Genomic DNA, 13,069 nt, shown 5'->3' on the forward strand with positions numbered 1-13,069 from the left:
ATAGCAGGGGTTCCCCAACACCTGAATTTTTTTAAGGGTTTCTCAGAGGTAAAAGGTTGGTGCCTAGTGCAATAAGGTCAGATTTTGAGATGGTGCTTTACAGTAGCACTTGGAAGAAAAACTAGGTGGAGCTTCTTCCTATGTTCAACTTTACTTATATTTTAAAATTTGACTTGAGTGTGCCTTTAGGTCCCCCCCCCCCCCCCTTCATGTTTCCCACGGCATAATTTTTTTTATTGACCTAATTGCAGCCTTAATTATTAAAGTGACTTGTCAACGTGTTCAGATCTCTTTGGCGAGTGTTGTCTTCTCTCTCCTCTGGAGGGCCCGGGAGCACAGCTGGATACCGTTTCTTTAATTTATATTTGGTATTCTGTGTACACATTGAGGTTTTTTTTTTTCTTTCTTTTTTTTGTATTCACGGTTGGAACAAGAAAGACGCGGCCTGGGCTCGGTACACATTGTACCTTTTAATATTTGATTAGTTAATCAGATCTCTTTGGCATTCTGTTCATAAACGTGCCGCACTTCATCAGCGCGTCCTCGGTCCAGAGACAGGCGGGAGCAGACTGTCCCCCCCTCCAGCTGACAAGGGGCGCTCGCCTCGACTTAAATAATTAAAACCTTGTTAGTGGGAACAAAAAAAAAATCACTTTTTTTCCTTGCTCATTAATTGCAAATTATTTTGGATGTAGCAGCCACTGCATCTGTACTGCAGTGTCCCCATAATAAGAACAAGAGGAGAAATACTGGAAAATGTATACAGCATCCTGGATCTTGTGTATGGGAAATAATACATATTTTTTGTATTTTCAGTACAAAATCTGTGCATGATAACACAACTAGGAATATGTTCGAGTTTTGGATTAGAGGGTTAAGTTTAATAATGGCCATAAACATTACAATATGTCTATTTGTCTTTATATGTAACAGCAATGATAACATTATTCTGAATTTTTATTGTAACTCTTACCATTATCCAGAACCTAATCTTTAATTGGACCTCACTTGTGTAGACATTCAACAGCCCTTGGACTGCTACTGGGTGCAGCCAATCTTGATCTGCCCCAGTGCATTCAGCGTTGTCGCTTTATAACAGTCTTTTTCAACCTTTAAACACTGCAGAACCCTTAGGGAGCGCCTACTATAGTAACTATATCCACAGCTCACAGTATATTAGTGTGGTGGTCAGTTGGAAGAATGCCTCTTACATTGCTGGCCAATAGGAAGATTGTCACCCTTACAGAAAACCAAAAAGATCATTGGGTCAGTTACACCAATTTTATTATTATTATTATTATTATTATTATTATTAAACAGGATTTATATAGCGCCAACATATTACGCAGCGCTGTACAATAAATACCAATCTTAGAGGTACATATACTCCTTGCTCAAGGAACCCCTAGCAACCTCTGGAGGAACCTTGATTGATTAACACTGTTCTTTCACCGCTAAAGTGAGCTGGATTAGTACAGACAGTAATTAGACACAGAATAGAGGACTTTAACATACAAAGAGAAGATGGGGTTGTAATAGGGAATTAACTCAATATTAAGTCACTTTTTTTTACTTTTCTGTGTTGGTGGCAGGGATTCTTTTTTAAATCAGACTTTGCATTTAAATTCAAGGTCTGCTTCTTAAATAAGACACTCACCCCAGGTTAAAATGCTACTTTGAAAAGGTCTTGTTAGTTTTTTTAATCCTGGAGATTTTAGCAAAATTGGGCTATTTTGGCACAAAGAATTGGCAGCGTAGGCAAAAAAAAGGTTGCTGTGCACATAAAATGGCTCCTGAAGGTTATATAAGCTTCATTCAACTATCCTGGATTTCTTCTTTTGTCAAAAAACACATTCTTATTAATTTTTCTTTTTGATAGAAATTAAAAAAGTAAAGCAAACAAGAAAGTCATAAATCAAAAGAAAAAAATGTAAAACAGTTTAAAGCGACAGTGACTTAATAATGATCAGCTTCAAACAAATAAGTAAACGCAAGTAAAAACACAGATAGAACTCTCAATGAAACAATCCTAACTATCTTCAATGCCTCCATCCACAAAATTAATAAAATTACCGTAAATTACCGTAAAAATTACCGTAATAAAGAATCAATCTTATTTAAGCAATTTTTTTCTTACACGGCACGATGATTGATAGTGAGAGTTTCTGTGAAATTTGGTCATTTTTCCAAACTCCCATTGCTCAGTTTGTGTATTGATATATCAGTGTTACTTATTCAGATTCTGGCTTAATAAAAAAGAAGCATGTGATTGGGTGCTGTTGGAAATCTAGCCAATCCAGAATAAGGGTTTACATTTTGAGAAGACTGGAGCTGTCCGGTTGGTTAAGGAATAGCAGTAAGCCGATAATGGATTTGCTCTTTAGCATAATGGCTCGGAGTTGATTAATCCTGCTTAGATTGACGTTACTCAGGTTTTTTTCTCTGCGCTGATGTTGTTTTTCATACCTCGAAATGAAACATTTTCATTTAAATGAAATCTTTCCTGCTGGAGATCCAGCTGCTTTATTACCTAGAGATCAGCGGAGGAAGATCTGTCATTAAGCTTGTCCCTGACATGGCTAAATGCTCATGAATTAGTGAATGCAGGTGTCCTACTCATTCTGCCAGCAAATCCCCACCGCTCTCGCCTCGTTCATCCCAAATTCAGCAGAAAGACTTCTGGCTCCTGTAACCAAATTTGTAAACAAAACCCCCACTTTCACAAATTAAAATATATATAATTTGCTACACGAGACATATTTATATAAATTGCTATTATGTTAACTTTTTTTATATTGTGAATCACTTCAGAAAATAGATGGTACAGAATATGGCAAACATTTGCAAATACCTGACCATTACATGGACCAATGTGGACAATGTGGTGTTTTCACTGAAGGATACCATTATTACTACAGCATCTATTTTCAATAGTTGTGCTCTTTACCCTTTCTGGGGGTTTGGTGCAGGCCCTTTTTCTGTGCCCCAGCTCCTTTAAGACATGGTTTGACCAATTTGGTGTGAAGGGTTTTAAATGACCTGAGCAGAGCCTTCACCCCAACTCAATTTAACATTTTTGGGATAATTTCAAAAGCCGATTGCAAGTTGGATCTTCTCGTCCACCATCAGCACCTGACCTCACAAACGTTCTTCTGGCTGAATGGGTGCAAATTCACACGGATCCACTCCAAAATCTTGGAATAGCCTTGTTAAGCCATCCCAGAAGAATGGAGGCTGTTATAGCTGCAAAGACAACCCAAGTCCATAATAATGCCAGTTATTTTGGAATGGCGCATCCAACAAGCTCATATAGGTGTGATGGCTTTACATGACCAGTTATCCACACAGGGAACAATCATTTCAAAATAATAGGTAGGAGAACCAAACGCTCAATGTGATTGGTGACTATGAGACAGATAAAAGTTATAATTTCTGTGTTTAGGGTTTAAGTAAATAAAAACCATTTTAAAAGTGTTCCACTGCCAATCCACAGCAATTGGAGGATTGCTGTGATTGAAAAACATGGCATCCTTCCCTAATTAATTTTTTATGTTGAGTTTTTTTTTGTAATTTGATTTTTTTGGCTTCAGATGGGGATTCCCTGTAAATTATTTAGTATTCAGTAGCTTTCTGTTTCTGCCTATTTCTTGGAACATTAGCTGTTCTTTGAAGGTCTGAAAGGCACTTTTTTTTTATCATGTATATTTAGAATTTTTTTATATGAAACAATGTACTGAGATATACTGCAGTATGACACCAACTTTACCTAAAAATGGCAAAACAGAAAAGTTAATTGTTCATATAACTTCAAGACTGCTTATACATATAAAGAGTCAAGCAGAAAGTCTATGTAGAGTATGTTGTCTTTTTGCATATTAGCGTTGGTAGCTGCACTCCCCTTCACAAATATTTCTAAACCTAAAAACCACCATTTAATTTATTGCCCTTTACCGGTCTGTAGATGAAATGGCTACATTAGCGTTGTCAGCCTAGAACAACATGTTTGATATGACAACAGAACGCCTCTTTATCTTCTCCATAACAGAGGGGTGATATATTCAGCAGGGTGCTAATATTGAGGTTTTTGGTTATGGTTCACTAATTTTACATGTTTGAACTTAAACATAGTGGAAAAAGATAGAACTAATTTTTTTAATATGAACTATTTGGCCCTATTAGAGCTATTAATGCCTGCAGGGAAAAGAATTTTAACATATGAAAGAAAACAATTACATTCAAAAATCACACACACATTAATCACAAACAAAGAAACAAAAAAGCAATTATTATATGAAACCATTAAAACCTCCTGACACTGGTGGACTGTACTCCATATAGACATTGTTACTAAGAATAATTGCTTTCTTGTGTTTGTTTCTGATGAACTTGTTTAAAGTTTTTGGATTTAAATACAATGATGTTCTTTTATATGTTAAAAATATTTTCCCAGCAGGTATTAATAGCTTAAATAAGGCAAATACTTTTTAATATTGTTTATTGAATCTTGAGCTATACTAGTCTGCTCATACGGATGTGCAGTATAATAAAGCATAACAAGGAAGAAAAGGAAAACAAGAATCACAAGGCAAGGAAATGAAAAAAAATTACTTATCTTGTTTTCTCACTTCAGCTAGCTCCTCCTTCATGCCATTTTCCCCAGCCTTTACCACTCTAACACTTTATAACAAGGAGGAACCCTTGAAATAACTCTGGGGAACCCCTGCTATAATGCCTATATCCACGTTAGAGTACAGTAGTGTGGTGGTTATTAGGAAAATGTCTCTTACATTGCTGGCCATTGGAAGAATGTTACCCTTATATAGAGACAAATGATCATCGGTATCAGTAAAACTAACCTGAGAGGCACACACTGCGAATTGCTCAAGGAACCCCTAGCAAACTTTGGAGGAACCCTGGTTGAGAAACTTAAGCTTCTTCATAATTTCCTTATGCTGGCAACTGGGGGAGCAAAGTATAATATAAGAAGACTTTTCTTTACATTCCCTTAGATCAGCCTTTCTCAACCTTTTTACCCCTGAGAAACCTTTAAAGTAGTAAGTGAAACCAGTTTATTAGGGGTAAGTGATAAAAGGCCTTCTAAATTGATGGCCAGCAGAAATAATTCTCCCCTATAGTGATGGCAAGAATACCAATTTTATAGACTTCTACGAATATTAGTAGAGTCATGCAGCTGGCTGTACTAATTGGTGTTGGCCCCAGAAATATGCAGGCATCATCAAATTGGAGATTGAAGTTGGAAGAACCCCCGGTAACCTCTGAAAGGACCTTGGGGTGGTTGAGAATGGCTGTCTTAGACCTAAATGAGCATTTAACTCTTTTAGTGCAGTAGTAGACCCACTGTAAGAATTTTTTTTTTTTTTAATCCTTGGACATTTGTTTTAAAGAGTAACTATACTCAAAAATCAAAAAAACAACAACACACTTACCTTCAGTCCCGCAGGGCAGTCTGATGACTCAGGGGGGGTGTCCGGCATCGGGTCCCGTATTGTCTTGGCATCTGTCCTAGAGCCGGCACCCCGGGCGCCGCCATCTTTGTCTTCTCGGCTGGGTTCTTCATCCTGCGTTACCCAACCCACCCGAAATCGGGTAAGAAAAAACATAGTAAGAGAAAAAAAATTGCGATCCCATTGAGCATGCATGCGTGAGATTGGCAAATTTTTCTCTTTGAGCAAAAAGGCTCCTTCTGCACATGTCCAGGATGCTCGAGCATGCGCAGAAGGAGCACCCAAAAGCCTCCTGGGATGCCTGACGTAGGTATCCCGGGAGGCTTCGTGCTTTCATTCATTCTTGACCACCTAGGCGGCCGAGAATTAGAGGGGGGGGTGCTGCACCTTTTCTTTTTTTTTTTTTAAAGGTGTTGCACCTAAAAAAAAAAAATAATAATTTTACCTTACATAAAAGAGTTCTCTACCCTGAGTTAAGGTACACTTTAAGTGTTTTTATATCAGATAATTCCCTGACAAGAGTTTTTTTCATTATTTACTACCTGGATACTTAAGGAGGTGGGTCTGCCAGCTAATTATGTGAAAAAGATGATGGAATGGGATTCTTCACTCCCAAAAATTCTCCTAAAATTTAAAGTAAAAAGGAAACATAGGAAATATGGACCTATGTTATGGTAAAATAGGGTGTTTTCGTAAAGACATTTTGGTAAGATATTATGCCGTCAGGGTTTGAGGATACCATCCTTTACTAATATACATGAAGTCTCTCCAGAATTAGGAATGAGGTGGGAGGAGGATTTAAACAAATGCAGCAAGAACATGATGATTTTATTGTGTGGATATAATGTAGGAGATAAAGAAATACAAGACAGGCAAAGGTAATAATCTTGGAGCAATTTCATGGGCAGAAATTTGATCGGATTTTGTGGGGAAACCTAATCTTGAGACTAAAGAGACTTGAGATGGGTAAAACTACATTTTGGAAAATGGGAGGAATGGAAATTTGACTGGAGAAATTAGCAGTATAAAGGGGCAATAGGACAACAATTAACAGAAGGAAGGAGGCTCAGAAAATTGAAAATCACAATACACTTTAATAAAGATAAGTTAATACATAAGGGGGATTCTCAAGGTGGAAGGTATATTACAAGACATTAGGATGCATAATGTTTAGGTCAGTGAAACCATAACATTCTAAATATAATTTTACCTTGAATATAATTAAAGATAATTCTTGTTTTTTATGATGTTCTGGCTTATATTACCCATTACTGTTAAGCTGATCCACTGCTCAAGGAAGAGTATTTTTGTAAGGCACGATGAACAACTTATAGAACACGAATGAAAAAAGAGGTTATTGATGATAAACCCATGTAATTAGTATGCAAGGTTTAGGGGCCATTTCTATTTGTGTATTTGTCTGCTCTTGGTGACACTTCTGTCTTCTCTCTTAGATAACCCAGCTTTGTTCTGGTTCTCCCGACACATTTCCCTCTGGGGCAGCATCTCCTTCAACCTTGCAGTTTTTATCAACCTGGCTGTGGCTCTTTTCTATCCTTTTGGAGATGATGGAGATGAAGGTAAGTGCATTTTCTAGACCTACGTTCTCTATAAGATTATTAGTCCATCTGGTAGTTTTGCAGGATCGGTACCTTTGGAGGTGGCTGCTACTGGTGTAGGTATAGGGTAAGTATTGTGCTCTAAAGTTCTTTCCTCATTTGAGATTAGTTTAAATATTAGTTTGGATGGGGAATTTCAGGTCTGAGTCAGAGCTCCGGAAGCCTATTCCTTTCCTGTGTACCACTATGCAGAGTCCAAGAGAAGGTTCCAAAACTCTGACATAATGCTGAAATTCACTGCTTGCTTTTAGAGTGTCCCAGGTTTGGGGGTTTATAAGGTGGAGAATTTTAGCAATTATTTTCTGTTAATCTGCCTATTTGAAACATAGACAGATAGTTTATCTGCCTGTTTGAATCAAAGACACTTTTAAAATTGGCATCCTTCTGAACTCCTTAATCCAGAACAAAAGTTTTGGCTTTAAATATTTTTTTTTTATAAAAATGTTGGTGTTATATTGCTGGTAAATCAGGGAAAGTGGAAAACTAATGCTTTCTTTAGTTAGAACTCACTATCAGTTTTTGTTGCTGTCTGGGCTCTGATTGAGCAGATTTGTACGCACTTCCTGTCCCAGTTACTAGAAAAGAAAGGGACACAATTATACTATTCATTTTAAACCTAAAAGCCTGGAGTATTACTGCAAAATGGGATGTCCTTTTTAATAGGTCAGTGTAATTTTCACCAAACATTCAGTGGTGGTAAAGCAATTACTGATAATTTTAACACATTCATCTGGAAGATTTACCTTTTCTGGCATAGGGGTAGGGAAGTATAATGTTGCAGGCATTTATTTGATTGCTGTCTGTGTTTCAAGAAGACAGAGAATATCTCTCTGGGAAAATTCTCTCTTTGACATCTGCCACCAGGGCAGTTGTCCCCATTTGAAGATGTGTCATCTTTTTCTTGTGACAGCTCATTGTAGATTCCCTCTAGTTGTCAATCTTGGTACCAAGAGTCACTGGACAAATAGTGAGGATGAATTTCCCCAAACAGACTGCATTAAAAACCTGAACCTAACCCCTCACCAGGCTTTCCAAAATAAATATAAAGAGTTAGCTTCACACACACAAGTCAGTGCTTTGGGCTGTGAATTGCTAGCTTGTATATCATTAGCTTTCCCAGATCCAGAATCCAACTGACAATTATTTTCATAGATTTGTAACAGATGTTCCATTGCAGGCAATATGCAGATCACTGGTAACACTGGAGTCCCTTACATAACATTAACACTGCCTGATTAGTCCTAATCTCTTTCTCTTTTGCGTTTGGATGTGTTTTCAGCAGGAAGGCCCGCAGGTAGCACAAAGCCAAGCCTGGTGTCTGCTGTGCACCGTCCACTCATAATAGCTCTTTCAGCAGCCCTGTCACATGATGTCTGTGCAGCTTGTGTTCCACATGTGTCTGCACGTGTCAGAGCCGAGGCACTGGCCCCTTGGGTCTCCGAGCTGTGCAGAACAAGCTTCTTCTGTCTTCATTACCAGTTTAAGGTTAGAGGCGGCCGTCCCTCACGTGTATTCCTGATTGCTGTAGTCACCCTGTTTTACAGTGGAAGGCGACACGGAGACATGAGAACCTGCAGCGTCTTAAAATCTGGGGATTTATTTTTAGGGCTTGTGCACACGGACATTGAAAACTGATGCTGACAAAAGCATCCCTCTGTGACATCCTGAACAGATGAAATTTGGCAAAAGATGTGTAATATAAAGGTTTATGTAAACCTTATATCTACTTTTTTAGTATGTTAGTCATGATGACTAATTTTCTTAACGCCCCTGGCGGTATTCCTGAGTGTGGTTCAAGGTAATTTTCAGTACCAAATGCTGTAACCCCGAGCCACACTCGGGGTGACATTGTAAAGGACTTACCTGGGGCATCCTCCGATGATGCTCGTCTGGCATCTGTGTCCCCTAGCTTCTCTTCCCTGGCGTGATTACTGTGATGTGTTGGCGTGTGGGGGCAGTGCGCTGTGGGGCGTAACCTGACGGAAAATTTAAAACAATGTACCACTTTGACATTTAAAATTACTGACCTAGTCTTTTTTGTGAATCTGTTGCAGTTTCTTGTCTGGAGATCCTTTCTAGAACAGCACATCCAGTTGCAGGCTGACAACAGTAAGCCACTGCCCCACAATTAGCAGCAGTGTGGTCAGCCATGTGGCTGCTGATTAGGTCTAATATTTAGGCAGCCTGGCAGCCAAGGAAAGGAATGCAAACAGAAGGTGGACAATGCTAATTGCAAGATAGTGGCTTACAGTTGTCATGCCATCACAGGCAGGATCTTCATGCCATATACTAACAGTATATAACAGTTACAAAAACTTATTTAGTGAGACATGATGCCAAAACTGTATGGAAAGACATGATGCCAAACATGCATATTCTTATCCAGTTGGTATATTTTCCAACAATTTCAGTTAGATTGAGTTCAAAAGGGTCAGCTGTCATTGGCAAAATAAAAGTTTGAGGCAGTGATCAAGGAAAGAGGTGAAGGCAATGACATATGACATGACCCTATGAAAAATTCAAGAGGCAATCTTAAAGCGGGTTATTTCATTCCATCCTATGGAATCCTTTCTGTCCCTATTAGGTTCTGCAGCATTCAGGCCCAGTAAAGAAGTGATTCCACATATGCTAATGGAAGACTGTTTGACAAGATTTGTCCCTAAGGCCCTAAGGGTATTGATGCTGGGCATTTCATAATAAGTAAAGGACAGCAGTGGGATTATAGAGTATACTAAGAATTACAACCATTACACAGCTGTGCTCTGCAGGTGCTCACAGCTACTGAAAACAGATAGATTTAGAATTGCAAACAGTACAAATGTGTGAGTATTCTGTACTTACAAAAAAAAGTAAAATAAGGTCACTTGTAATCCCTTTTGGAAACCTATGTGACATAGTGACCATGCAGAAGAACAATCCCTGTATAAGGACAGAAGTGTTACCGCTCTAAAACAGAAATGTGTGAACAAGAACATTCATAGCAGGAGCATCACCAGGTATTTTCATCTTCTAGTATTTATTTAAAGTGAAATTAAACCTTTAAAAAATGCAAGACAGGTCCTTTATTGAAAAGGTACCGGGCTATGTGTCTCTTCTGTTATAAAACAACTTACCTGCCTGTTTTCAACTATTTAACTAAACTCCTCTCTTCTCACACCTTCACCAGCACTGAAATCTTTGCCCAGTCCTCTTCCAGGTTTGGGATCTTTAGACATATTGATTACCAGGCCAGAATGATAACTCACACAAATGTCACAGGGGTTAATTTATTCCCAGCAGCCAGGTATATCGAGGGTAGGAGATGATTGTGAACAGGCAAGTACATTATTTTGTTGCAGAAGAAACATTGCCTGACCCCCTGCAATAAAGAGTTGTCTGCTTGCAATTTCCTAAGTTTTAGGTTTATTTAAAAGTATTGCACATGACCTTTAAAATGACATTACCACTATAAAACTTACCTATGATTTTTTGTGATGGGTTCATGTATATAAGAAGCTGTTTTTAGATCTGGCTCTCAGAAGTCTTGCATCCTGTTTCATCAGCAGTGATGTAATTCCTTGAATTTTCTTTTCCAGCGAATGAGTACTTCCTCTCCTCCTCCTGCGTCTCCATAATTCGCAATTCGCTATTTCCCCATCTCAATGAGATACTTCCTTCTTACCATACCTAGACTCTTTTCAGATTAGCACTTTTCTCAGCCATACCACGCAGTTGAATTGCATTTAGCTTTTCTTAAAAAAACTGGGGGCAAATAGGCCCATTTTTTTTCTTTTATTTTTTCAAGTGTTTACTTGTGGCTTGGTTGTGCATTATTTCAGATCCTACATGCAGTGACCCAGGACGGTTTGCTGCGCAACCGCCAACCAAAGATTTGAAATGGAGCCATTCATTAGCACTTTTGCAAGCTTTCTGTAAAATGTCTTCATACATTTTTTGTAAGCTTCTCAGGTGTTCTGGAGGACAGGAAGTGGAAAAATTAGGCATTTACACAAGCATAGGCAAATCCCAATAGTTACCGCTTCTGGGTGCCTCGCCATAGCCAGTGGGCGCCTGGGAGCTGTGAACGCCATGATTTTTAACTGCTAGTCTGAATTCAGTCTTACTCTTCCCTCCAGTGACCCGGCCTTCCTCTGTTCACTGGTACTGACTTTAACATATAATACATTGAATGAACTATAATATCAGAATCTTCCCTGGATTACACATCACTTCCACATGTTGCTGCAGGACTTGGCTTCCTTCGCTGTCTAATACCAGACATAGATGTCAGTGGACGGTTGGATGTAAGGACAATCTCCAGCTGAAATGATTTCAGGGCCAGCTTTAGGCATAAATATTTATGATTGGCTGACATGCAGACACCTCCAGTGCTGATTTGAAATTTGCATTTGGTCTAAATTTTTTTTCTGATTCTATTCCTCTGAGATCTGTCAAACAATGGTGTCTGCGGGTACCACAGCCTTATTTACACTGTATGTAAAGCCAAAACTCTGTTTTTTTAGTTTAGAATATGGAGGGAAAAGATAAGAAGCCCGGGCATGTTTTTTATTTCTGTGTGTGCACCCCATTGGTGAAGCTTAACTTTTGTTTGTCCTGGTTACCAATATCACAAATCCAATATTTGCTGTCAAAACTTCACCCTGTCATTGATTTGCTGCAGTCATTGAGTCAACGCACTGGCCCAGTAATCGCTTAAGCTGTACACTGTAGCTTTGTAGCAATCACATGGTGTCATAAAGGGGGTATCTGTGTCAAGCATTTGTGAGCGGGCACCAGAATTTAAAGGATTGTAATATCCCTGAGTTGGCATCTGAATCCAGGAAATTTTTGATAACCCTTGATGTAAAGATGGCACTGGATATGAAAACAGTTTTATAAATATATTTTATTCTAGGTCCACTTTAAGCGATAAGATGAAAGCCAAAGCGCAATAAAAAATATTCTTTCTAAAGATAAACGATCGTGTTCGTCCTAGGCAGAAATCTGTCATGTGTACAGCAGTCTTCTGACATTGTTTATCAGTCTGCCCTGATGGGTTGATGAATGAGCGTCCACTATGCACTCCTATGGAGGAGAGCACAGCGGGGTACCACTTGCTCATCCCCTTCCATTCATTCCAGTGATGGAGAGCTGATATTTATTTCATATCTGTTTAAAACTTTGGGGGGGGATAAAGGGTAAACTTTATAGTGCAGGTTAAGGGTTGTTTAAGGGTTAGGTTTGGGCATTAAGGTTTTTGTTGGGGTGCAGGTTGGGTAAAGCTAAATTTTAAATCTCAGGTTAAGTATTCATTTTCTTAAACAATCTTGGAAATATGAAGAGGAAAACATCATATTGCATCCTGGAAGCATTTTTTTTTTCTATCCCTGCTGAGATGGAAGGAAAGGGGCCACATACAATTTATTTTGTGTGTCTGAATGTTAAAGGCACCATGACGCATAACAGTTGTTTATCTGAAAACATTTACTGATCATATGGTTAGTTTAGATTCCCACAGTCGTCAGCGAAGTTCCCCTTAAGTAAAAGTTTTATTTTTTAAGCAAGGTTTAACTTTGCTACTTTAATGAAGAGTTGAATGTAAAACATCACTTTATAGGAAAACACAGTTCCAGGCCTGGAAATTGATCAGTCGCTTCCTATTAAGACTTGTGCAGGAAGCGAGAGTGACAGGTCACAGGCGAAGATAGGACGTGTCATGTTGGCAGCACATTTTATCATGTTTAAACTGGTTTCATTAAAAGTCTCAGTGGCATTGTGGATCTGTTAGGGGAAATGATTGTCACTTTAAATCCTAAATATAGTCACGGCTCCGACTTCTCCTTATAGAAGCAAAGGAACTGATAAAGGCGCAGTGACAAGTGACGCTGCGTACAGAGGTCCCGGGTCCCGTTTGCGTCTGAATTCCCATTGTTTTATCTCCCTGGTAATGATGTGATTAAAACTTGTCTGGCCCCGCTCGGGATTTCACTGTTTCATATCGTTAGG

At 38.8% G+C, this 13,069-nt stretch overlaps 1 protein-coding gene across 2 annotated transcripts in view; it reads left to right on the forward strand.

The window, feature by feature from the left end:
* The window catches only part of ITPR2 (inositol 1,4,5-trisphosphate receptor type 2), a 180,647-nt gene that overhangs the window by 135,549 nt on the left and 32,029 nt on the right, over window positions 1–13,069 (forward strand). For both annotated transcript variants that reach the window (XM_072400134.1, XM_072400135.1), the window contains one exon: window positions 6,920–7,045. In XM_072400134.1, coding sequence (XP_072256235.1) covers window positions 6,920–7,045 — 126 coding nt within the window. The remainder of the gene's footprint in view (window positions 1–6,919; window positions 7,046–13,069) is intronic.

This window comes from Pyxicephalus adspersus, chromosome 2 (genome assembly GCF_032062135.1).
Source record: "Pyxicephalus adspersus chromosome 2, UCB_Pads_2.0, whole genome shotgun sequence".
NCBI classification, from domain to species: Eukaryota; Metazoa; Chordata; class Amphibia; order Anura; family Pyxicephalidae; genus Pyxicephalus; species Pyxicephalus adspersus.